Source organism: Phyllopteryx taeniolatus, chromosome 10 (genome assembly GCF_024500385.1).
Source record: "Phyllopteryx taeniolatus isolate TA_2022b chromosome 10, UOR_Ptae_1.2, whole genome shotgun sequence".
In the NCBI taxonomy this organism is placed as follows: Eukaryota; Metazoa; Chordata; class Actinopteri; order Syngnathiformes; family Syngnathidae; genus Phyllopteryx; species Phyllopteryx taeniolatus.
In genome coordinates, this window is record NC_084511.1 from 28,828,199 (window position 1) to 28,852,704 (window position 24,506).

General features: G+C 45.7%; 2 protein-coding genes across 2 annotated transcripts in view; one reads left to right on the forward strand and one right to left on the reverse strand.

Moving 5' to 3' along the window:
* The window catches only part of xpnpep2 (X-prolyl aminopeptidase (aminopeptidase P) 2, membrane-bound), a 70,008-nt gene that overhangs the window by 44,491 nt on the left and 1,011 nt on the right, over positions 1-24,506 (reverse strand). The window lies entirely within an intron of this gene.
* On the forward strand, positions 1,213-24,319 carry apln (apelin). Its single transcript, XM_061788333.1, has 3 exons — positions 1,213-1,665; positions 17,665-17,837; positions 20,479-24,319. The coding sequence occupies exons 1-2, from the start codon at positions 1,599-1,601 to the stop codon at positions 17,829-17,831; spliced, it is 234 nt and encodes a 77-aa protein (XP_061644317.1). The 5' UTR covers positions 1,213-1,598; the 3' UTR covers positions 17,832-17,837; positions 20,479-24,319.

The following is a 24,506-nucleotide window of genomic DNA, read 5'->3' on the forward strand; positions in this document are numbered from 1 at the left end:
ATATAAATAAATAAATAAATAAATAAAAGTATTAAAATACAATGGATACATTTTGGGGCGGTAAACAAATCTAATTTTCATGTATTTTAAATGAGTGGCCTGTTTAAAGACAAAAGAGAATGGTGGAAATTGGATTTCTGTGACTTGATCAAGTTCTTGTCTTGCATCTCATTGGATTGTGCAAATGCACCGAATGTGCTTCCCGGCCAATCAGCTGGGATCGCGAAATTCCACCAATTTCAAAGAGTGAACTTATAAAAGATGAATTGTTGCACGTGTGCCGTTACTTGAATGTAAACAATACATTTTGGGATGTGTGCAGTACTTGGGTACTTCTGTCTTGGCATTTGTTGTACGTGTGACCATAAACGAGTCATTTTGCCGTGTCTGTCGGTTTCATGAGATTGAGTTCATTTTTGTCATGTTTCAACGCTACGGCGCCGATAGCCAGCCAAATCCTGTGATGTCATCAAACACTGCTAATGTTTTACACGTTCCAGTTTTGAGAAGAAAAAAAAAAAAAAAAAAAAAACTTCTCAAGAGCATACGCAAAAACTATGCCGCCTTGATCTCACTACATGGTTCGCTGCGATAAGAAAACTGAAAATTCTCAGAATTCATTGCCAGAAAAATCAACCTTTCCTGTTTATTGTGTGGTAAACAAACAAAACCCAAGATAATTTGCTCTCTTATCGGCCTTTGTTAGCGAAAAGAATATAATCAATGTCAAAAATCGAGCGCTTAAAGGAGGCGGGAGCCCAATAATTGATAGATTATTTCCTGCGTTCACTCCCCAACTGTCACGGAGGCCGACTTGAAACGGCGCCGAGTGATTGAAGGCACGCAAAGCTATTTCGCCAGCGGCGCTGGAAAGAATGGAGCCTGGGTTCCAGATAACAAAAGCAGGAAGCTCATCTCGCACCTTCCCTTCTTTGGTCCGCTCCAGCCGCTTCTTCTGATGCCCTCCTGGCACGTTGGCCTGCTTTGCCAATTTCCACGACAGCATCTGTCGGGCTATTACCATAAACCTGCACGCTACCCCCCGCCCCCGCCCACCGCCATCACCTCCAGGCTCCCTCTTCTTCTTCTGCTTGGTCACACCCCTCCCTCGCTTTTTGCCAACTCCCGGCCCCTGCACACTTACTGACTTGGGGCGGGGGGGGGGGGAGGTGGCTTTTCCGTGACCCAGCGGGTCTGCGATACATAAGCCACACGACCGGACGGCCTCCTTATCCGAGGCGAGCGGGACCTCCAGAGAGAGACGCTCACAGACAGTTCCGGTGAACTCGGCTGCTCGTTTTCTGACACACATCTCCGCGGGGGAGCTCGGATAGAGACGTGCCTCCGGTCTTTGGACTGGTGCTGTCACATACGCACGGATACACAAATACGCATTTAGACAACACTCATTTCTTACACACACACAGAGAGAGAGAGAGAGCAGAGCAAACAGTCTCTTCGGTTCTCCCTCACTGGCACTCTCTCTCTCCTCCCTCCCATCCACACACACACACACACACGCACACACGCACACGCACACACACAGCGCACCAGTATATCAGCGAGCGACTAGCGGCGAGCCAGAGGGGAGTGCAGAAATGAATGTGAAGATTCTGACGCTGGTGATTGTGCTCCTGGTGTCTCTGCTGTGTTCTGCCAGTGCTGGTGAGTACAAGCGAGGCAAGCACTCGTGCAGCTTCTTCTTGCTTTTTCCTCTCCTTCTATTTCTGTCCCGTCTGTACTGCTGCGGGCTTGATCTGCGTTTGTGTGTGCGGTTGATCAGTTACCCAGCATGTGTGGGCTCTCAGCAGGAATACAGGAGCACCTGGCCGGGTACAGTACTGCACTGCAGTGGTTCAAATGGCCTCAACTTGAATGTGTTCTCCTGGCTTAGGTGCGTCGTTATCATCCCCATCACGACCCCCCCCCCGCCCCCCCACCCCAGTCTCACCCCGACGTGAAGCCGAGCTGCAAACGGAATACCGAAGGCTCGTGTGTGTGTGTGTGTGCGGCTGACGGACGCACGGCGGTCTGTTGTTATGAAATGTACGCGATGCACGGCACATGTTCCACAAGCCTCGGAGGGAATCTGACGAATTGACGGGCTTGTGTTCCATCTGACCTGCGTTGCATGATGATTATTTCTTGACTTTGATCGTGCAGCAGAGCAACACGCTGCCTATAGAAGCCTCCTGTGGCGAGAATAATGAGGACCGTAATTGTTGTTCAGGTCGGTGAAGAGAAGACACACATTCCAGATGAGTGGATCCTCTCGCCGGCGATTCAGTCTTGACGCCTTGTCACAGTACATTTCCGCAAAGTGCTGCTGGAGCCATTGTTGTACTGTGTATGGATGTATGTGATGTTGAATATTGCACATTATTGCCTTGGGAGGTTTTAAAGGTGGCTTCTTTGAGGGGGGTAGGGTGGGGGGGGGGGGGGGGGGTGTAGGATGGGCCAAGCCTGCAGATGTGATGCAGGTGACACCGTGGTGTGAAAAAAAAACAGTTTGGCCTTGTGTAAATGTCCGGGCCATTCTTGGGATTATCACCTTCCTCCCAACTACAGCGGCCTGGAAGACACACACAGGCTGGAGAATTCTACGGGCTGCGAGGTGTGATTGAGTCCATACTGACGCTGCATGGCATGTCAGGATTTGAAAAGAGAGGCTGTATAACCGGGGTGCCGTCCATCCCGCTTATCGATCCGCCAGAGCGGCACCGTCCACTTGCCATGCTTCCCTGCGCATTTGGCGTACAGCGACACGCGCTATTTGTGTCTGACGCTACGGAATAGGAAGCAATTATCTTGCATCATGACGGCCGGTGTCGTTTTTCGCACCCCTGCGTGTGGCGAAGCACGTCCGGCGCCTCGCGTAGCCCAGCGGGGGGGGGGGGGGGGGGGTGGGGGGGTGGGGACGACAAACACAAGGCTGTTCACCGCAGCTTATCCCTCTCAGTGTTTGTTGCAGTCATGCCGCTTATGTGCCTCGTTTTTCTACCGTATAGTACCAGAGCCCCGTAGATGGGGAGGAAGGGAGAAAACGGGAGCTGGTCGAGACGAAGGGAGGCAAGTGTGTTGCGGCGGTGATGGGTGTGGGGAGGGATGCTAGCTGGAGTGCGTCTGCTAGGCACAAGCAGCATGCGCCGTCGCGGGAAGGTGTCGGAAGAAGCTCTGCATGTCGGCAGTAGGTGTGAAGGCTTTTATCTGGAGACAAATGCGCTTCCGATTTATCGGGCATCTGTCTAAGCCGCGCAAGTGTCTGGGAAATTAGGCAAACATGCACGAGGGCGAGAGACTGCATGTACGCATATAGTGTTGCATTGTGGAGCGAGAGTGGATTGAAGGGTTTCATGTGCGAGGGTGCGTTTACTGGGAAAAAAATTTCAGAAAGTTTCACTCATGGACAGCATTGTTGACATAACGCTCACTGGCCCTGCGGCGCCGACTGAAGACACTGTAATTCACATGCCAGGCCAATAGTTGGCGATGTCACCACATGAAGAAACATGTCAATCAATGCACGCCCAACTGGCTTATCCTCTATTAAAAAGCACTTTTTGAATACAATTGGTAAGCATCGCAAAAATTTATCAACAACGGATTTTAAGGGAAGAAATCAATGCAGGACACAAAGTTGAATTTAGATGGTCTTTCTTCAAAATACATTCATCGTTTAAAAACGTGCCGTGCTTCAGCACTAGCCTGAGGCATGAGTGAGCTACTGGGTGGCGCCCAAAAAGCAAGAAGACTTTTTTTTAAGCAAATAATAAAGAAATTGAACTGAATCTTACATACAAGGGTAACTAACACATATATGGTATGGCAGCATTTATTATCAGTGTAGTAGTCAAACAGAGGTGGTGAAAGGGGGGCCCAGAAAAATCGAATTCTGCTTAAAAGTCACCAAAAAATCTCTGGGAAAATGTTTTATGGTCCAACGAAAACAAACCAAGTTTGAATTTCCGGGCCGTACTTACAAAAGGCACGTTTGGCGCTAATGCAACACTGTTCATCGCCGAAAGAACAGCACACCTGCGGTCAAGCATGGTAGCGTAGCATCATGTTCTGGCTTTTCTGTTTTTCTTCAGCTGGAATTGGGGACTCAGACAGGGTGGATGGAATTCTGAACAGTCCCAAATACCGGTCAACGTTAGCACAAAACCTTTGGAAAGTCAAAGAAAATGTCAGGAAAAGCCTACTAAAACAGCTCCAGCTTTATTTGGGGTTAATCAGAGGCACTCAAAATGGCAGTGTTTGAATGCGATTGGTAAATTCTGAAGAGGGTGTGCAAACTTGTGCAATTACTTCATTTCCGTTGGTTATTTTTAGATTTCCTCATGAAAAATAAAATAGTTATAAGTCACATGAAACAAATGATTGATCTTGGTCTCGAAAACACAAAAACATGGAATTGAAACGGGGGGTGTCAACTTTTGATATCCATTGCAGATATTTGATGCTGTGTTTTGGGAGACAAAAAAAAACAACAACAACGTTACATCGCAATAACTTCCAACACCCCACTGCCCAAAAGTAATAAAATCAACTAATAAATAAATAAAAACTTCACTTGGGAAGCGTTTCAATGCTACAAAAGTGCTATGGTCCCTTTTCTTTGCGTTCTACATCTTATGGTTGATCTCTTTGGGGGGGGGGGGAACAAACAAACAAAAAAGGCATCCACTTTCGGATGCCATTTCAAGTACTTTCACACTCCCCAAAAAACAAATTTCAGCTGAAAATGCTATTGTGGAAATGATACCCAAGCACCTTGTAAAATTCAAAATCATCTCCCCCCCCCCCCAAAAAAAAGAGCAGCGGCCTTCTCTGTGTAATGCTGCCATCCTCTAGCTGTGCACTTCAATTACCCATCCTTGAAAAGCACTCTGGCTCAAGAGCGCGCTCCAGCTTTAGACGTGCGCCATCCATAATTCATCCCCGAGGCCGATCGCTCTCTTTCTCGTTCTCGCTCGGACTCTCGAGATGCGAACAGTCCTTCCTTGTGTCTGTCGCGAGGGCATTCATCCATTTCTCTGCGGCCCATAGCAACACATCATGGCAGCTGACGCACATGCGCGCGCGCACACACGCGTAATTGTTCTAGCTGGGTAAACAGGTGAGGTAGTCACGCGGCCCTGACGAGCTGCTTTTATCAGCCCGAGAAATCGGCTGCCTGGAAAGCGGGCGATATCATGAGAGTTGTCAGCGCCGCTATTATTCCGTATGAAACTTTGATGTATTGTCCGGGCTGCCGCGCTCAACCCGGCGTCACGGGGTCAAAGTAAAGCCAAAGCATCTCAGAGGGGGCCAGAAAACAGCATCTGATTGGCAAGTGTAAATCATTACGCGGGGCGCGCTAATGCAAAGAAGGTGTTTGTGCCTTTGGATGTGATTTCGGTGACTGAGGAGAGAACAAACGCTGCTAAACATTTCCAGATGTCCAGGAGTATCTTAATAAGTGTTGTACAGAAGGGAGGGGGCGGACTGTGGGAATGTTAGCGCGGGATTGTCGGTGAAATTGACGTGCACGAGTTATTATGTCACTCATAAACACAGCGGGTCAGATCTAGTCCACTGCAAGAATAATACGAGTTTCCTAAACTAGAGCTTTAAAAAGGTGTTTGCATGGCGACCAATAACTGACATGGCTAGATACACACACAAGACACTTGATTAGGTACACCTTTCACCAATCTAATGGGATCCAAAACAAGAGCTGCATTAAAAATTCCAACTATTACTGAAGTCATTGGCTGCCATTGACAGCTATATACGTACGTGAGATATGCATTCTATTCTAACTATTACTGAAGTCATTGGCTGCCATTGACAGCTATATACGTACGTCAGATATGCATGGGCTGGCGGTGAATGTGGGTTTGCGGTTCCTAATATTTTGCCTCTCATCTAGCTAACTGAGGGAACCAAAATATTTGATACACAGTGATGTAACGTAATCTACAGTCGTGCAATTTAACACCGTACTATATATATGTCAAACTCAGGCCCGGGGGCCAAATTTGGCCCACGATGTAATTATATTTGGCCTGCAAGAACATATCAAATGTGTATTAGAGCTGGCCCGCTACAGTTCTGCAGAAAAGGGAAACATGCACATCGCAGTGATTTTTCATTAAATATTGAGTTTGGCCCGCGACATTGTCCCAAATGTTTTATTTTGGCCCACCGTGATAATAAACATTGTTAAATGAGTTATGGGCTAGAATTCATTAATTTTAGCTACAGTATATGCATTCACTCTAAATATTATAAAACAAGGAGACAAATATCATATCCAGGCATAAATTCATGAAAAATGTATTGTTAGCACACAAATGTACACATTGAATTAATGCACCCGTTACTGTGCAGACTTCACTGATGTTCTGTGTTTTAGCAAAACAATCTCACACATTGAACACGTTTCTCTAAGCTTGCGCCATACTCGAATTGTGAAGATTTTTTAAATGTAAGCACATTAGGATACAAAATCCCAAAAATAAAATAACAATAAAACATGCACATTTGGAAATACAACAAACAAGTGATTCATGAATTCTGTCCCACACCGTATATCATCATAATCAATACAAAATGGATTTAGCATTTTCTTGGACGGTGACAATATTGTTGTTTTTTTTATTTTTTTTTTTAACAACCTTATGCTACATAAGGTTGTTCAACAAAACAATCGAATGTGGTCAACTGCATGAAAGTGAATCGTCGACTCGGTGAACGTTGTACTATGTGATCAACGTTGCCCACTTGACATCCTGAAAGGTGGATCCCCCAATCTGTGCTCCCTTCTTGAGGTTTCTTATTTTCTCCCCCAATGGGGTTTTGCGTTTGCCCTTGGGGGGTTCATATCCGTCTATCTTTGCCGACTGTGGGCCTGTGAGACCCTTTGAGTATCAAATAAATAAACTTGAAGGAAAAAAAAAACCCACATGCTCTTGCGTTGGATCTCACTGGATTGGGATAAGGTGTGCCTAATATTGTGGCCATAGTTTTTGAAGTGAAGAATGCCGTGCCAGCTGCCACACTGGTCGTCCAGGCAGAGACACGTGCGAGGCTCGAACCAGCGCATTTTTAAAGACATGCAGACGTCTGTGAAATATCGCCTGACGTGAGCTTAGTGAATGGCACCCACAACTGCTCCGCAGCAAGTGGCAGTTAAGGGAGCGATTGAGAGAAAAATCCTAAATCATTTGGTAGGGATATAAGGCTAACCTTCGGGTCGACGCACTCTGGAGACTGTTGAAGACTTTGGCATATGTAAGCGCCGGGCTGCCGTAATGCAATTCAGAACCCTTTGAATGAATAAATCTACTCACTTCGATCTTCTCTGGAGAGCAGATGCAGCGGAGGGAGGGAGGGGGGTGGGGGGAAAAAAAGAGCAAAGGCAAGTAAAAAAAGAAAAGGCCGAGGGACTTTAAAATAAAAGGGTGCACTTGGAGCAAGGCTATCCCCGTAGGAGCTCGGAGGGTTGTCTGGACACGACATTCATTTGGTGGATGGTCCGAACCACACCCTTAAAAGGGGTTAATATTATGGACAATGTATTTTTTCATTGCTTGCATAAAAAAAAAAAAAATAGTTGGGGTGCTGGAGTGCCAGCCCACCCATAAAGTGGCAAATTATAAACACAGAGTACAGTGAACGCCCCCCGCATTCATCGCGGGGGAAACCTTCCAGATCCACCCGCGTTAGACCTGCGTCGGAATCACTGCATTAGACCACACCCCTTAAAGGCATAAATCCAAAACATGAAGATGACACTACGTAGACTTTTGAAAAACAGTCCATTTCTTTACATTCTTTTTGAAATTATGGTTTTATAGAAAAACTTTTGTCATTTTTCTTTATTAAAAATTGCTATGTTTTGTCCGGAACTGATTAATGGCATTTCAATGTATTTCAATGGGGAAAATTGATTTGATACACGAACACATTAGTCATGGAGCAAATTAAACTCCTGAACGCCACCTTTAAAATCGAGAGGGTATTACCTCAACTTCGGGCATGACGCGGTGCCGAGGGAGGGCTAAGCAAATCCCATGTGATCGTCAGAACTTTTCTTGAGGACCCGCTGTTCCCCCCTTAATTAGAGACAGATACCCCCGCCCCCAAATAACAGCTTCCCAGCAGTGCCCAATAAGATTATTATTTATGACCCCCTCTTTGAACATTATGCGTTCATACATTTAGAGCAGTTGTCCTGGCAGATCAAATTACTGATCAAGATCTGAGCGGACACGTTTATTAACAAGATGTCAGACCACAGAATAAATATTGTACTCTTTAGGAATGCAGGTGCTTTAATTACCTACATGCTCAATTGAAGAAGATTACAAAGTATTGCTTTGGATGTTCTGGTAAGGGTGCAACGTATTTTTTTTACACCTTTTCAGATGTGTTTTAAAAGCCAAGCATAGTTGGTTGTGCTTAGTCTGATTTGGGACTATAACGAAGACGCGGTCAAAGAAAGGAGAATTCGGTCTGGATTTTGAAAGTTTCTCCCGCGGGGGACGCGGGCAACACGTTTCCATCACTAAGCTATTGTGGTGCCTCTTAAGTGGTTTCAAACTGTCATGTTCGCCGTGTTCTCACTTTGAACGAAACGCTTGAAAATCACAACGACCCTCCCGTTTCCGACACAAGTGGAGATCACTCACCGCAGAGTGAAATCATGCATTATTCATCGCACTTGTTGCGTCGTTGGAATGCACGTGTAGTTGTTCGCCGGGTGACTATTTCACACATTTAAATCTTGTCAGTCAAATGACCTGCCACTGAATAATAGCACAGGTCTAGCCTACGCACAGGTGGTTCCCCTGGATCAGTACCGGGCCCCTCGCCAGTGTTAGGGAGAATGGAAACAGATGTTTATAAAATTAGCAAAACCATTTATAAACATTTATCCATATAATGGAAACAGTTTACACCAAGGAAGACCTTGCGGTTCATCTGCAACACTGGCAGCTTCCATCTCGATCCATCTGTCCTCATTTATCGCTACTCCTATTACAGCGTAAATCCACATCTAATTTAGATCACCGTGACTTCCAGCGGTGATTGGGTTCAGAATAAGTGCAAACGGTTTCCACTGATATCATGCAACGCTACCACCATCTTAAGCTGCAGGTAGTCCAGCCAGTGTGTCCAGGGTTAAGCATGAGGAGCCAACGTGATTCCTCTGGTAACGCAGTCTGATGCAACGTGGCTGCTATTTCCTGTCACGGCAAGTGTATATACAGTGTGTTGTGGGGAGAGCAAAGGCCCCTGCATAGTGACGTTCCCCTCCTGTTTCGCTTCCTCCAGCCTGTCAAATAGGAGAAAGCGGGTTCACAGCCCAAGGGGGAGGTGGGATGGTGGTGGTGATGATGATGATGATGATGGTGATGATGATGACACAGGAGCGAGGGAGAGGGCGGGGTTGTGTTTTCCTTTGCCCTTGACATGCCATCTTTAAGGATACTAGCCTCTCAGACGCTGTCTGGGATGTAGCAGGAGTGCAATTGTGGCCCTCAAGCTACAATCTGCACTAATGTTCCTCTTAGGGCTAATGGCTGGACTCCAAGATAACTTTCTTCTCAGGCGACAAGAAGGTACAAGAGAATAAACCCACTATATTTGAGAGAACAACACAAACGACAAGCTGCTGAAGATGCAATCAGTGCTGGAACTTTCCCCAAACAAGTGTGTGTTGAGAGTTCCTGGGTGATTCATGGAAGCTCGAAAAGAATAATGCCTTCAAAAGGTTCAGCAACTTTGAAGCAAGTTATTTGTTTGTATGACCCCGGCGTATTTATGGTTTCACATTTGTTTTTGTGCGGGGGGGGGAGCTAGGTTTAGAGGAGGAGGACATAAGAAGACATTCAAGACACTTAATGAAACGCTTAGACGACAATAACCAGGATGGTTCCAGCGACAGGACCAGCAATTGGTTGGCGGCCTTGTTGGCGGCTAGCTTTGGTCTGGTGCGCCCTTTATTCTGAGACTGTGGACTTCAACTGCATCCATCTTCCATAACGGCTTATCCCGTTTGGGCTCGCAGTCCGACTGGCGAGTTCAGATTCTGTCGCTTTACTTCACCGGCGGAAAGTTTTGGTGAGTTATTTAGTCTGGCTGCTGGAGTTCAGAAGCCCGCCTAACCCCCCCCCCACAACCCGCAGTAACCTTGTAGCCACAAATTCACCCCTCCAACTAGAAGTGCGACTGCAAATAAAGCGACAGGCAGTCAAGTAGCGCGGAAAGTCGAGAGCTTCATTAGCCGGCTCAGCGCTGCTGCCGGCGGCCCTTTGAACTGGCAGCGCTCTGATCATCGGCGAGCACGCCGTCTCACACCTCATCATTTCATACGCTCGCTAATTCGGGCGCAAGGCAAGGCTGACTCAAAGGGACATCTGCAGAAAGTAGCGGGCCGCTTGTTTTTCATCTTCGTTTTCTCTGAACCTTCACCCGTGGGGGGTTGCGGGAGAAACTTTTCGTGCACTTTGGTGTCCTAATGGACAAAGGCGGCCTTCAAGCTTGGCCACAAGCGCGGCATTATCGCAGCGCAACAATGCCGCATATCAAACAGCCCGAACCCAGCCCAAATCAAAGATGGCACAAAACACCGAGGAGGCTTAAAATCACAGATATCATCATCATCACAGATCATGTATGCTGGTACGTTTAAAAAAAAAAAATAATCTATGAATTTAGAACAGGGTGGCTCAAAGGTTTTCTTCCGAGGGCCGCATACAAACAAAATCGAAGGATAAGAAAGGACCTTGGATGTATTTAACACGGTAAAACCAATCCATCAGTCTCGGGAAAGACATGTCAAGCAATCATGATGTTTTTTTTTTTTTTTTTTTTTTATCGTCACCTTCTTTGTCCAAATATGGTCAATTGAATATTTTTTTCACAAATTGATACTATTGGTCTGCCCCCACGATGTCTGTTTATGTATTTCCGTGTTGAAAATAGCTTGAGAACAAATGTGGGATTTCTCTTGAACACTCAACGTTCTGAGAAGCGTTGCAAAACTCCGCCTCTTCCTTCACTCTGCGGGAGCGTCGCGCCGCCTTAAGATCGAAAGTCTGGGTGTTTTTTTTTTTTAGGCAATAATAAGTTAAAGTAGGTTCAGATACATTAGAGTAAGTAAAGATGTATCGCTCTAATGTGTTGATGAAGAGAGAACCGATCAGCCATGAAGTCCTCTTTTATTTATTGGCTAAATCAGGCCTCTCACACTTTAGAGAAACAATTGATCAACTTGATGTAGCCACAGTCATTTGCTTTTGTGAAGTATTAAAGGCTTTTTGTCTGGTTCAGCCGTTCAGCATGAGCGTTGACTTTGATGCGATCGGTTGCCGCGGGCGACAAGCCCTACTGTTTTCATCGATGACAGCGTAATAATTGAGCAATTGAGTGTGATGGTATGCTGATGTTGGTGTGCAACGGTATATGATAGCAATATAAGGTCAAATACACATTTGAATGATTCGGTGTTTGGTAAATTAAGCAAGATGGCGTTTTGGTCTTGATTTCCTGAAAAGTTGGGATTTTTGGAGATGCGAAGATTCTGCCCGGCAGCGATTTATTTAAAATAAATCCCAGCTAGATAAGATTTTTGGGTGGCCAGCGGTCCTGTATCCTACTAGAATAGAACTGTCCCTGTACTGAGCAGCAGCAGCAGCATCACAGTCAGAAAACCCCCCAAAAGCAATCGGTCCTAATCTGACCTTGACACAGTCACACCATTAGCGATTGTGAATGGTGGTGGGAAACAAAGACGTGAGCGATGACAATGGATTTCTTCGTCTCGTCGTCCTTGCCGCTCAGTGTGCGAAGTGAGTAATACAATCGTGTCATTTGTAAAATGAAGTCTATGCGCCGAGTCGCTAAAATCCGGATGACCGGCTGCAAATGGCCCCGAGGCCATGGTTTGGATACCCCTGCATTAAAACTTTGATTATTTCAACCGACCGTGTGATTGTTTTTGCTCCGAACTGAGCGCCTTCATGGTGGCTGCCATGGTAACATGGTCTGAAAGTCAGCAATTGGTGCCACTTTCTGCCAAGGCCCAGAATTACTGGGGGGGGGGGGGGGGGGGGGGGGGGGGGCATCGTATCTGACACTAAACGGATCGCGAAGAGCTGCCCGCTTGTTTCGACACCTTCCCATATGTGTGGGATGGACGTGTGCGGGGAGAGCTGACAAATCTCTCAAACGCGGTGCTGTGACAGCGCGAGGGGCTCACTCGAGGCTAAGAGAGTTCCGGATTGTTCTAGCACAATTAACACTTCATCCCGGCTAAATAATCCTGATCCTCTAATGTGCTTACGCCGTGGCAAGCATCTCGGCTGCGTCTGGCTGTGCGGGTTAGCGGCTCTCTTCTCCGTTTAGTGAATGAAGGAGGGGAGACCGCGGGTCCGCTCCTCCGACGTCACGCGATAACCATGGCTACACCCTCCGGGGAACTCATTCTTCCTCTCCACAGCGAAGGCAAATCATGTTTGCTTACCCAGGAGGTTCGCACATTGTCAATATCGCCGCGACCACGGAGCTTGTTATTCTCTTTTTTATTACGTATTTTATTACTAACTATAACTGCCAGGAACATATGATAATGTGCGGTTGCAGTGAGACAATCATTGACACTTAATTCTATTGTGTGACCAAAATAGACTTTCTTTTTACTGCTCATTTTTATCCTTTGCTCAAAGGGATTCAAATTCAATCAAATCATAAACCGTGCATCCCAGTTGGGAGAGGCGGAACTATAAATTTTTCCCCAGGCCGAGCATTTAACAGTTTCCCAATTGGTGCTTTTTCTGCAAAAGCATCCAAAGCACAAACAGCAAAAACATTCCTGTTGCTCAAATGCTAGGCCGCGTCTTTGCATGATATCTGGGGATTGCCATCATACGCTGTGATGGATTAACCAGCGTTCTAGTCATCAACTCCCTTCTGTCTTCAGTCATAGCATTTGTCGGCATTCACATACACATTTGGAGGGAATCCACCATCACTAGTATGTACGGCGAAACCCAGTTTGTCGCACGTGATGCGTTACAGACGCGCGCACGGCAGCTGAAAATCCGCAAAATAGAGGGCGGGATCATCGAAAGAAACATACTGAAGTTTTAATTCTCCCACGTGCGGGGCCCGATGGGGTGGCGTTTGATGCGTGTGAGTGCCTGGTCGTGAGCTGCGGCTGACAGCAGTTCCTGCATAAGTGTGCCAATTGTGTTTGTGTTTTATTACCGTTCTCCCGCCGTTCGATAAAAGGCTTCGGCGACCTTGAGATACGAGTGATTCTCACTTACAAGGGCATTGCAGTAAATAGCAGCTTAGCCTTGGTCCACTAGCTTTATGCTAATGCTAACACATAATGATGAATGCATATATAACCCTTCAAGCAACTGATATTTGAACACTGTTTCTTTAAAATTCGATTTAATAATGTCATTAATGTATGTTTTTTAAAAAGTACAACATCATAGAGTGCTATTGTTCTCATTAAAACATTTTAAAATGTTCTTTTGGGAGGCTGGAACACGTCATGACATTTCCATTCATTTCAGTGGGGAAAGATGAATTGAGATAACGAATCGAACTCGTATTACTGTACTATAAAAAGCCATAAAAAAAAAAAAGATTACTTAAATAAATTTTTTTTGTTTTGGACATGATAGTGTAGTGGTTCACGCTGTCGTCTGTCATTCGCACTCAACGCCGAACTGCGACTGACTAGTGCTTAGTCCAGGGTGTACAGAAAAAGGATGGAAAATTAGCATTTTTTTTTTTTTTCCTGATTAATATGCCAAAGTGCCAAATCGTACCTTGGGCTTGGCAAACTGGGCGCACCCCAAAAAAAAAAAAAAAAGAAACTGCAGTTCCGTTCATTTCCAGTACCTCAAGTATTTTACTTTAGCACTCCGATGGCAACCTTCCTTCTTCTGCGAGCTGTTTGTTTACGTGCACATCTGTCCAATCTGCAGTGCGTGTCGCAGAGGTGTCAGATAAAGTGAACTCGGCGGAGAGATTAAACGCCCGCGAGGAGCTCATCCGGCCGTGAGATTTGATCAATGAGATTGCGACGCAGCGGATTCACAATCGGCGCGAGGCGGGTAAACAAACGGCCGTTAAGATCCGAGAGCCGATCGACCGGAGAATATCGAACGCAGATTAAATGTCGGCGTCCACGGCTGACAGCGCCTGTGTACATCTGCTGCGACATGAGCTCTGAAGCGCTATTGTTCCACTCAAATTCATCTCTGCTGCTCTAATGACAGACAAATGTGTGTTGTCGCTCCATTTACAAGCGCGGACATTTGTTATGTGGTTGTTTTGGCGCTCGGTTCACACAAATCAGCTTTACGACTATTCATAAGCAGCTCCGGCCCATTGGCAGCGCTGCGACGTGCAGTTTGTTCTCGCCTGCCACGAGGGCAGCTGATGAACTTGGCGTTAAATCAGACGACGGCCATTTTTTTCCTCTTCCCTGGAAGATATATAGTAATCCCTAAAAGCTGCTATGCTGATGACGGGTTGTGCAGTATCAGTACCCCTCTTCGCACGGGCCGTGATTAAACGGACGAGAAAGCCATTCGAAGAAACAACAACAGCAACATCTCGCCTCAGGAAACCAGGACGGGGAATCGAGCGGCTCATCTGTGCACTGACAACTATTCCCCATCCTCCGCAAACTTCATTTGCATCCTGCCGCGACACGCTACATCCATCTATGCGCAAATAGCATCCGGACATTCTTCAAATTCCCCATATATTACATTTTAATTTGAGAATTAGCAACAGGGGGGGGGCGGGGGGGGGGATAAGAGTTAAGATTTGGTGCAAAGAGAGGAAAGGGGGACCAAGGTCATCGGAGAGGAGAGCTAAGAGGTTTATTGTTGTCAGACGTATGTTATACTGACAGTTTTTTTGCTTTAGCAGCTTAGGAGAAACACGGGTATCTCTCATGAGAAAAGATTAAAGAAGATACAAGAGGGACCGCTTCCAATTTCAAGGCAATAAGATGGCTGAAATATCCTTGTTGAGGGAGATAAAATATGCATCAGGCGTGTATACAACTCACACGCGCGCGCGCACACGCACGCATAGTATCTGCCACGGCAACATCCATCAGGTTTGATCCTGTTGCTGGTCTGTATTCCACGCGGCTGAGATGTTGCCGTCTGTCACACAAGTCACTTTCCCGACAGGCTGCAAGAGTTAATCCATACTGCCAGTCTTATCACGGGGCTGCAGGGTATTTTAGCAGCTTCCGTGACACTTTTCTATCTGTTTGGACGGAATGGATTGATTGAGATTGGCCGGGACGTTCGACCCGGAAGCGTAGCGGTCGCCGATTGGACGTGGAAATTGTCTAGGATGTGACAGTATGAGCAACTGCGACAGCAGACGAGTTCTGGCAGTCTTGATTGTGGTGTTGTCATTTCACAGATCACCTGGCCACTGAGGTGTGAATGCAGGTACGATGTTTAGATTGATGCCATGTGGATGAATTGGAAGGAAATGGAAACTAGTCCAAAATGTGGATTTCCCCCCAAAAAACTGTGAGAACCTTGAAAATGCCACCAAAAGGAACTTCCTTGTAAACACAGTCAGCTATAGTTTTATGACTTCTTTGCTAAATCATCAATGAACACCAATCAAAGCAATTCATATAGTGTGCGAAAGAGCAATCGTTCAAGATATTGACTCGTGTCTTGGACATTCTTTTTTTTTTTTTTGTCTTTGAGGAAAAAGTATGCAACTTAAAACTTCAGAGTGGTGAAAGAACGCATGTATGCAAGTGACATTAAAGGTGAGGCCTAAAGTCTTTCAGTCACTTCTGATTGCCAGAGGAAAGGCTAAATCCTTCCAGGATGCTTCAGTTAGCCCTAAAACCTTCCCAAACAACGCGTGCATTAAGGTTCAGCCACTTGGATTGGAAAGAAATGAGCAGAATATCTTCAGAATGTGTGAATGTCCCTTTTTCTCTCTGCATCAAGAAACAATAACAAAAGGATAATGTGCAGATTTAAAGCTCCTGGCGGCAAAGATGGGCTTTAGATGCGGAAATATGCAACAGGGATTTTATTTTTTTTTTTCTCTCCAGGTCCATGAATTAAGCTAGTGTTCTGCCACAAATATAGCGTGTAATGTGCTTGCTAAAGGGGATTAGTGTGGAAATGGAACTCGAGACGTCTGGCGTTTCAGGGATAACGCGTAGAAAACACTCAATGAACTAGCGCAGTGACGCAGTTCACAAACGCCTTCCCAGCTCTCTCGGTTGTTCCTGTTGACAATTCTTTCAAGTGTAGCACAGACGAAGGTTGCTAATCATTGGAGAAATTCAAAAGCCTTCTAACGTCTCATAAAAATCAACCTTAGGGAACTTAAGAAAATTCTAAAATTCTACGCGGATCTGATGAGATCTGCCAGATATGGATGAAACCTGCTCTGACATACTACAAAAAACGAATTCAATCATTCAAAGCAGATTTGTCTTTAAAGTCCGAGGTGCACTTTGTTCACTTAAACATCAAAATATTTATTTGTAACTTCATTCCGACCTTTTTTTTTTTTTTTAGTGACTTGAGCTGCCACTCCCGCCCCGCCCCAGCCCACCCTGTGACTTATCTCAAGCTGTGTCCTCAAGCGAGCCCTTGTAAAGCTTCCAAAGGTCACTCTTTGGGGAACTCTAAAAATGGTGCCAGTGTCTGGGAGCAAACTGGAATGTCATGACCCCGTGTCAGTGATGTCAATCAGATTTTTGACGGTGCCCAGTGGGAATTTGTGCTCCCTCTCTCTTTGTTCTGAAGCAGCCTTGGAGGTGCAGAGGAGATCGGTGAACTCAAATTGAAACCAGGAAAACAGAGAGGAGAGTGAATTGATTTCAAATCAGAAGGGCTTAGACACCAGAATAGATATCATAACATCAATCATTTCAACAATCCATCAACAGCTCCATCCATCAAGGCTTTCATGTTGGACTACGTGTTCTATGGGGTTATAAAATTTGAATATGGAGTCAAACATTACCATTATAAATATCCCATTCCAGACCAGGGTGCTTAGGATCTTTCAGATGATGACAGTTTGAGCACGCCGAGATACACCAGAGGTGGACCAAAAGCATTTTGGACCACAGGCTGTTACACGAACCAGGCCCGCTTTCAGCAATAGCTAACAGAGAACATCTGGGATCACTCTTAAACACGCCAGTGCTCACACACACACACACACACACACACTTCAAACATTCGCACACACTCTGAGAGACGCACTGGCTCATCTCTAATCTTGGGGCCAAACAAAGCGATAGGATGCACCTCGGCAAGGTCCTGCCACTGCGAGGTGTTTATTAGAATCTACAGGCAGAGTGACTGAGACATGAAACACAAGGGATGGGTTTTTTTTTTGCTTCGGCTATGTAAATCTGCTCTGCATTAGCTACCGCCACACACACTTGATGGACAATGCTACTAGGTGGGCTTGAAATAGCCCACACACATATATCCATACATGTCTCGTGGTGCCTCATCCATTATCTCCTTGTCTTCCTACACATTCTTCTAATAGACCATCATCAAAATGTGACATTCATACTCGTTGATCAAAATGTAACGGTTTATTTCTCTCTGTGCTTGGATCTCGCAGGTCCGATGGCCTCCACGGAACATGGCAGAGAGCTGGAGGAAGCAGCTCCAGTGAGAAAGCTGGTCCAGCAAAGCCCCTCGAGGGGCGGTCAGAGCCACAGACCAGCCGGCTGGAAGAGGAGACGCCCACGGCCCCGTCTTTCCCACAAGGGGCCGATGCCGTTCTAGAGCAAGGTGAGGTTCAAGGAGCCTCGTAACATTTCTTAGACAGTGTTGAATCATTTTGAATGTTTGTGCTGATGAAAGAGTCAAAACTCTCACAACAGTACCGGAAAGTTTGTATTCATTGGAAAGAATGCTATTGTTGACTTGAAAAGAAAGGGCCCGTCTCAACAGATTCATGAACTCGCATGCCTTTATTGTACGACACAGGCGGGTCCCGCAGAAACCTCATTCGGTTAACCATACGGGACATCGTTATTGGTAGAAACTTAACCTTCGGGTCCGTTCCGCTGGAATAAGTAAGTTCTGTTCATCTGATTAATCAATTAAAACCCTTTAGCAAAGATAACACTTTCTAGGGTTGAGTTTCTCAGCTTCACTTCCAGTGCTTGGGAGAATGTTTCACTTGCTGTCAAGTCAAACAATCCCTTGTGTGAAAAATCTTTCATCAAAATTCTGAGACAATATTTTACTTCTCACCTATTCACAGTTTGATTTTCGGCACTGAACCAAAGCAAACTTGCTGTATTTCAAAAGAAAACAGACGAGGCGTCACTGAGAAACTTAAACATGCAAGGGCAACGGGATCAAATGTACAGCACATACAACACGGTTGGCCTACGCACTCGCCGATGTTTGCACATCTCTGAGTGGAAAGCGACGGCAACACATTAATACGTGTGCATTCAGAAACACAAGATCTCTTCGGACATCTTTCCCAAACGTGCCAAGAGACAGGGGAACTCTCCCAGTCACAATATCCCCCCCAGGAGGTGCCAGGCAGACAACACTGCCCCGCAAAGAGCCGCCATAAATTCAAGCCCAAGTGAGAGGAGGCTGCAGCCCGTGGGTGCCAAGGCATGCTTAATCGCTTTAGAGGAAAGAGCCACACAATTTGGACAGCGAGACAGAGGTTTCACCATCCACAGAGACTTATGATCCTTATGGCGTTTTTGTTTTCTATTTTGGAGTTATGTTTTCTTTGAAGTTTATCATCGTGCCTTCCATTCAGATCTTAATAATAGCAAACAATGAGCGACATTAAGAAGTAACGTGCATTTGACGGAACATTGGTCACCCAGTGTTCTTGGCCAGACGGCAACAAAAGAGAACCCTCTGAACAACTTGTGAGTGCTAAGTGTTTGCAACACGATAAGGAAGTGGCTCTAAAAAGTCAATGGTTGAGTAAATCACAACGCCGTCTCTGCAAACATCCCTCTCTGCTTCAAAGGCTGATCATTTAAAGACTTTTAGGAAAAGGAGGATGGCTTGGGGGCTAGAAGTAGCCTGTTACTAGCTGTAATGATGAATACTAAACAGACCTCAAAATCCCATTTGCTCTGGTTGTCAAGTCATCAATGAGTATTCCCCAACTTTGAGGCCATGAGGGAATATATTCTTGGCAACCACATCCCAGAGTTAACCCCGAGTCTGTTGAGTTGAAACGACTACAACGCCAAGAGCGTGGCTCGTCGGTGGTCCGAATGCACCAACAAATTGTGCTGGTGATAGATAACCTGCCACAGTTCCTCATAGTCAGAACACAGAAATGATGCCTACCCCTTAAGTAGAGTTTCTACTTTAAACCGGGGAATGATACAACCAGCCAATCAACTACAGCTCGGCTATGTGTGTCTCTTCACTGACAAACCGCACAATCCAACCACATCCAAAACTAGAGTCGAATCAAAAACTCTACCTATAGTTGGAGGTGGTGATTGTAGATGGTATTACCCGTCAACCAGCAGATGTCAGAGGATCATCAGACGGATCATCTTTTCTTCCTCGAGGCGCCGCGAGCAACGTGGATGTCTCATCCTGACACATTCCAGATGTGTGATGAAAGACATCATCTTGATCACCAGCCCTCACATTCAATCATTCCGTTAGGCCAATTTGATAAATGTCAAGCCACGAAAAGACAGAAGGAAGACAGGATATGACACATTTGGAAGCCACGGGCGATTTTTAAAAGCCCCTCGAGAGCCTACGTGAGAATGCTCAGAGATGGAGATTTCCAATGATTTCCCCCCCCCCCCCCCCCCCCCCCATCAAAAATGTAGAGTAGGTCTGCGACTCCTCCTTCTGGATACGGTGTATGACCTCGAGCAACTGTAGTGAGATCATTCTAAGGACCCGGCAAACAAAACAGATATACAACTCGGCGCAGATCAAACACATGCACGTCACTTCACTGGACATTACATGACTGCAGAACTATGCCAACTTGACTCAAGAATGGGCCCTTATCAGTGAAGGCAACAGAGCTCAAATGTACGGGGAATCTTGGGAAACGATCACAGACTGGGAGAAGATAAAACGCTAGCGGACGATAAAAGATATCATTTGGACAAGTGCTGATCCTGTACCCCAGGCGTAGAATAACGTTGGGCTTGTGTCGCACATGAGACATATGCAATTGTTTTTTTACCGAAGGCCCATGAAATCTGGTCGAGACATGCCTGAATGAACCTTGACGTCACTCTTTCTTCAAGAGCAAGATTACATGTGGTGCCACGCAGAGAAAGTTCTGTACAATATGGCCCAAGGTGGCACCCATACCTGAAATGAAAGTGAAATGTCTGTGTGAATCAAGAACAAAAACTAAACAGAGGGCGTGTGCTGATGATACTTCTGTGTTCTTGTTTTGTAGGCACTGCTTTAAGCGCCCTCCCCCAGGTTCTGATTTCTATGCTCTTCCTTTGCCTTGGGGGGCCTTGCTGCGAAGGGCCTATGCTTGCCCAGCCTGAAGAATGATGTCCATAGCACCTGCTGGTTCTTCAAGCAACTCTCTCCACAAGAAAAAAAAAAACAAAATCAAAACAAAAGAAAAAAAAAATCAGGACAAGCCGCTCAACCCTCAGCTCTACGCAGGAACGGGGGGAGGGCCGTGATGGGGGGTGGGGAGTTACTGAGCCCCGAGCTATACGATTCTATTCCTCTGTCACCTTAAACGACTTGATCTAGCTCTGTCTTCTCCCAAATGTTGTTTTTCTTCTCCTATCATTTGCTTTTTAGACACAATCACAGTGGTCTCCTTGAGAGTCTCACACACGTTGCATGACATGCGGCCAAGAGGGAGGAGCCCGGTTCAAACTCTCTCGCTTACAGAATCTTAGAGCATCTGGCACTTCTCCGTGGTGTGGTTTCCTCATCAATGAGATTTAAGGTCACAGCGGCCCGCGATGTCGCGCTGTAGCAGCTTAATGGCTGCGCTAATGGTCAGAGGGTGCTGACGAAACAACGGTTAATTAGTCAAGGATTATTATCATTTGATAGCTTGGATGTCTACTGCTTAAAGGAGTCAACAGTTTCATACTCAATGAGAAAGGCAGGAGTGTTGCATCTTCCAATGACATCCACATGCACCATCAATTTCAACTGAAACAAGAGCACACATATTGTCGAAATAATTGATACAAGTGACAGAACTTCTACAATACTTGGGAGATTCTGTAATATGAAGCTAGTTTGCCGCTGGGAAACTGCGCTCCAAGTCTTAGTATCGGCATGTTTCAGCTCGGATGAGTCTTAAACCCAAAATCCCTTTCCCGGTCCATACCTAAAAAAAAAAAAAAAAAAAAAAAAGTCTACCACCTTCTTGCCACACGACTGTTAACTGGCAGCGGCGGTCTGCGCCACTGACAGGCCCGCCTTGCCTTTTAATGAAGTGCCAAATAATGAAGCCGCTCCACAAATGCTGCCGGGAAGGGAAGGAGTTACCTCTATTTTCAAGTCATGAAACACTGACACGCATTTGAAGTAAGGGGTGAATCAACGTTGGGCCCGATGAGTTCAATTAGACTAAAAAAAAAAAAAAAATGAGAACGCCGCCACGACCCTGGCCGAACACTCCCAGTTTGGATCAGCCGAATTGTAAACCTTCAAAGAGGTCATCGATCCTGGATGCCTGGATTTGTTCCCCTCTGCAATATTCAATGAGAAAGTGTCCAAAATGTGAAATCTCGCAGGATCCACGCCCACTTTTACCAGGTTTTTCCTTGGCTCATGATTAGTCCATCACTAATGCTCCTACTGTCTAATCCTACAGCTGCTTTAAACCTTTGACCAAACGATATACTGTATGCCTTTCCATCATACTGGAATAGATCACTGTTTATCTATTATCTGTGTTTAAGTCTTTATTTTTCTCAGGGTGCTAGCATAGAGGCTTGTACTAAAGCAGTCAATCATATAAAACAATCAGAGTTTGGAACATTTAAAGCTTAGATCAACATATTTTCATAAACAGCATTACTCTCAGTGCGTGTAGTACAATATAACCGTTTCCACGTCGCGGCCCTTTCCAGTTGTGATCTTTTGCCTACTTCGAGTCGGGTACAGTTGCCTTGCCAGTCGGCCAGCTCTTCCATGGCACAGGTGGTCCGGGCTTTGATCCTAACCCTCATTAAACCTCGGAGTTAATCTTTCTCAGATGGATCTCCCCGCGGCTGACCGGGGCCACGTAGTCTGAGCTCGTTGGTTAAATTGGCTTTGACTGGAACCCCGGCCTCCCCCTCCACCCCCTCGACGCCCTCCGTCACTCCATCGCCGGGCTGGTTCAGTGTGCAACCGTGTCAAACACCAAAACGTTGCGTCATTTGTTAGGCTTGAGGACCAAAGCGCAAGATCCGATCTAGGATACGTTTTGATCTTAAACCCAGGTCCCCACTGTTTCTCTCTCTGTCGCCGTGTCTCATGCAAATATGTTGAATCAAATGTACAGGCTTGCAAGCCTTTATTATGAGAGAATTAAAAAAAAATTAATAAAATGTCACAGTGGTAGTGGACACTGCCAAGATTATAGCTTGATTAAAAATGTATTAAATCCTTGGGCACCGTGAAGTGCAATAATTCCAGTTGCACCATTATTTTTTTCAAACCCTCTCAGACAGAGATGTAGATTTCATTAAAAGTGCTCGGGTGCGAGGTTGTCGGGGAGGATAGCTGAGGGCCGGAAGTTCTGATGCCAGAAGTCGACCGGGTCACGATGACGCGTTCAAATCGATATTCGCCGGCCCGCCCCCCCCCCCCCCCCCCCATCTGGGAAGTTATTGTAAACGGAACCAAACGTCTGTATCCGCACTGTTCTTCATGAATGTATCCTCGCCATCGGCATCGGCCGCGTTGCCCTTCAAGAGACCGGAGCAAACCGACGTCAGCCCCATTTGGAATCTTGCTTAACTGAATCCAAAATTCCAAGCCAAATATCCCGCTGATCCAAAGTGTCCGGTTTGAAGTCGTCTCAACAAATACGCGTGGCTTTGCTCCAAGGCCTCTCTGCATGGGTTTGCCAGGCTGCACTTTTGCAATTACATTATGCTGCTGGAAAAATACACCCTGAAAACAAGAGTCTCTTGGCTTGGAATGTGTTTTTTTTGATTTTTCTTCTTCACTGTGTTGTGACACATTTTTTGTTGTCTTCTTTTTTTTTTTTTTGGGGACTAGCTGGTGGTCCAAAGCTTACCTTTTTGACTACAGTCTGAAACGTTGTATCTTTTTGTGGATGTAACAAAATAGAAAAAGTAGTCTGCAGCACAATATGTCGTGGACACGTGAAAGCTTTCAGGCATCCTCCTTTTTTTGTTGTAGATCTTAGCCCGGAGCACATCAGATTAATGGGCCTTGTGGTGTGGAAGGACAAGCACGTTCGGCCTCGGGCTGCAACGGTAAACCGATACATTATGCTCGGGGAGCTAAACCATTTGCCCTAATGGTCTTTTCCAGCAAGGCTTACGCAAGAGAAACCATTCCTCGCCTCTCAATGTTTCCTCTCCGGTTCTTCTTCTCTGTGAGCATCACGAGGCCTGAGTAATGTTCCTATGCACTTGTTAGCATGTTTTCCTGCTAGAAAAGGTTTCTTCTGACACATCCCCCCCCCCACGTTCTTTTCGATGCATTTGTTTTGTCCATAAGGATTTGACCGGGATTGAGATTTTACAGTAGGCGTGTGTTACTTACTAGTGAAGACACACACCCTTCACAAAAGAAGATTTGCTTTAATCCCACGATTATTTTACACTTTGATTTATGGAACGATCTGAAATTAGAGACGAAGGTCGGCACATGAGACATTCTATCATTTTCCCAAAATGCATCCTGTTTCCCCTTCAACGCGGGCGATATTCAATCCCGTGCATTCCCATCGTCTGGGCCGCCCAAAGGATAACTAGGTTTGATCTCCCACGGGAAACGACATTATCTTGAAGCCTGGCAAATGAGACTAGAATTCACCTAGGATAGCGCACAGGCTCCCCTCCTGCGCTGATTGCGACACATTCTCCATCCGCGTGAAAAGTGTCGTGTCAATTGCAGGCTGGAGTAACGGTGTTACTTGGTCTCCAGCAGAAAGACAATGTATTACTCCTATATTCTGTTTTAAGGTGTGTGCTCAATATTACTCACCAGGCCAAATGTACAGTCCCCTGTCTCTGTTTTGATGTTGAAGTGGGCAAAAATAAATGACAAATAAAATAAAACAAGTGTGTCAGAAATGGTTGAAATACTGTGTACATATTTGAACTTTTGGTTTCTAATTTATAAAAGATAAGCTTTAGCTCTTGGAGTACTTTTTTTTTTTTTTTTTTCCTTTCATGCGTAGCTTTGTGTTTTTATTTTCTATTTCTGTAAAGTGTGTAAATATATCTTTATGATAATAAGTAATATTAAAAATCTTATTTT

Coding starts and splice junctions, on each gene's coding strand:
- apln (XM_061788333.1), top strand. CDS start 1,599: ATGAATGTGAAGATTCTGACGCTGGTGATTGTGCTCCTGGTGTCTCTG. Junction 1,666..17,664: donor GCTGTGTTCTGCCAGTGCTG/GTGAGTACAAGC, acceptor TGGATCTCGCAG/GTCCGATGGCCTCCACGGAA.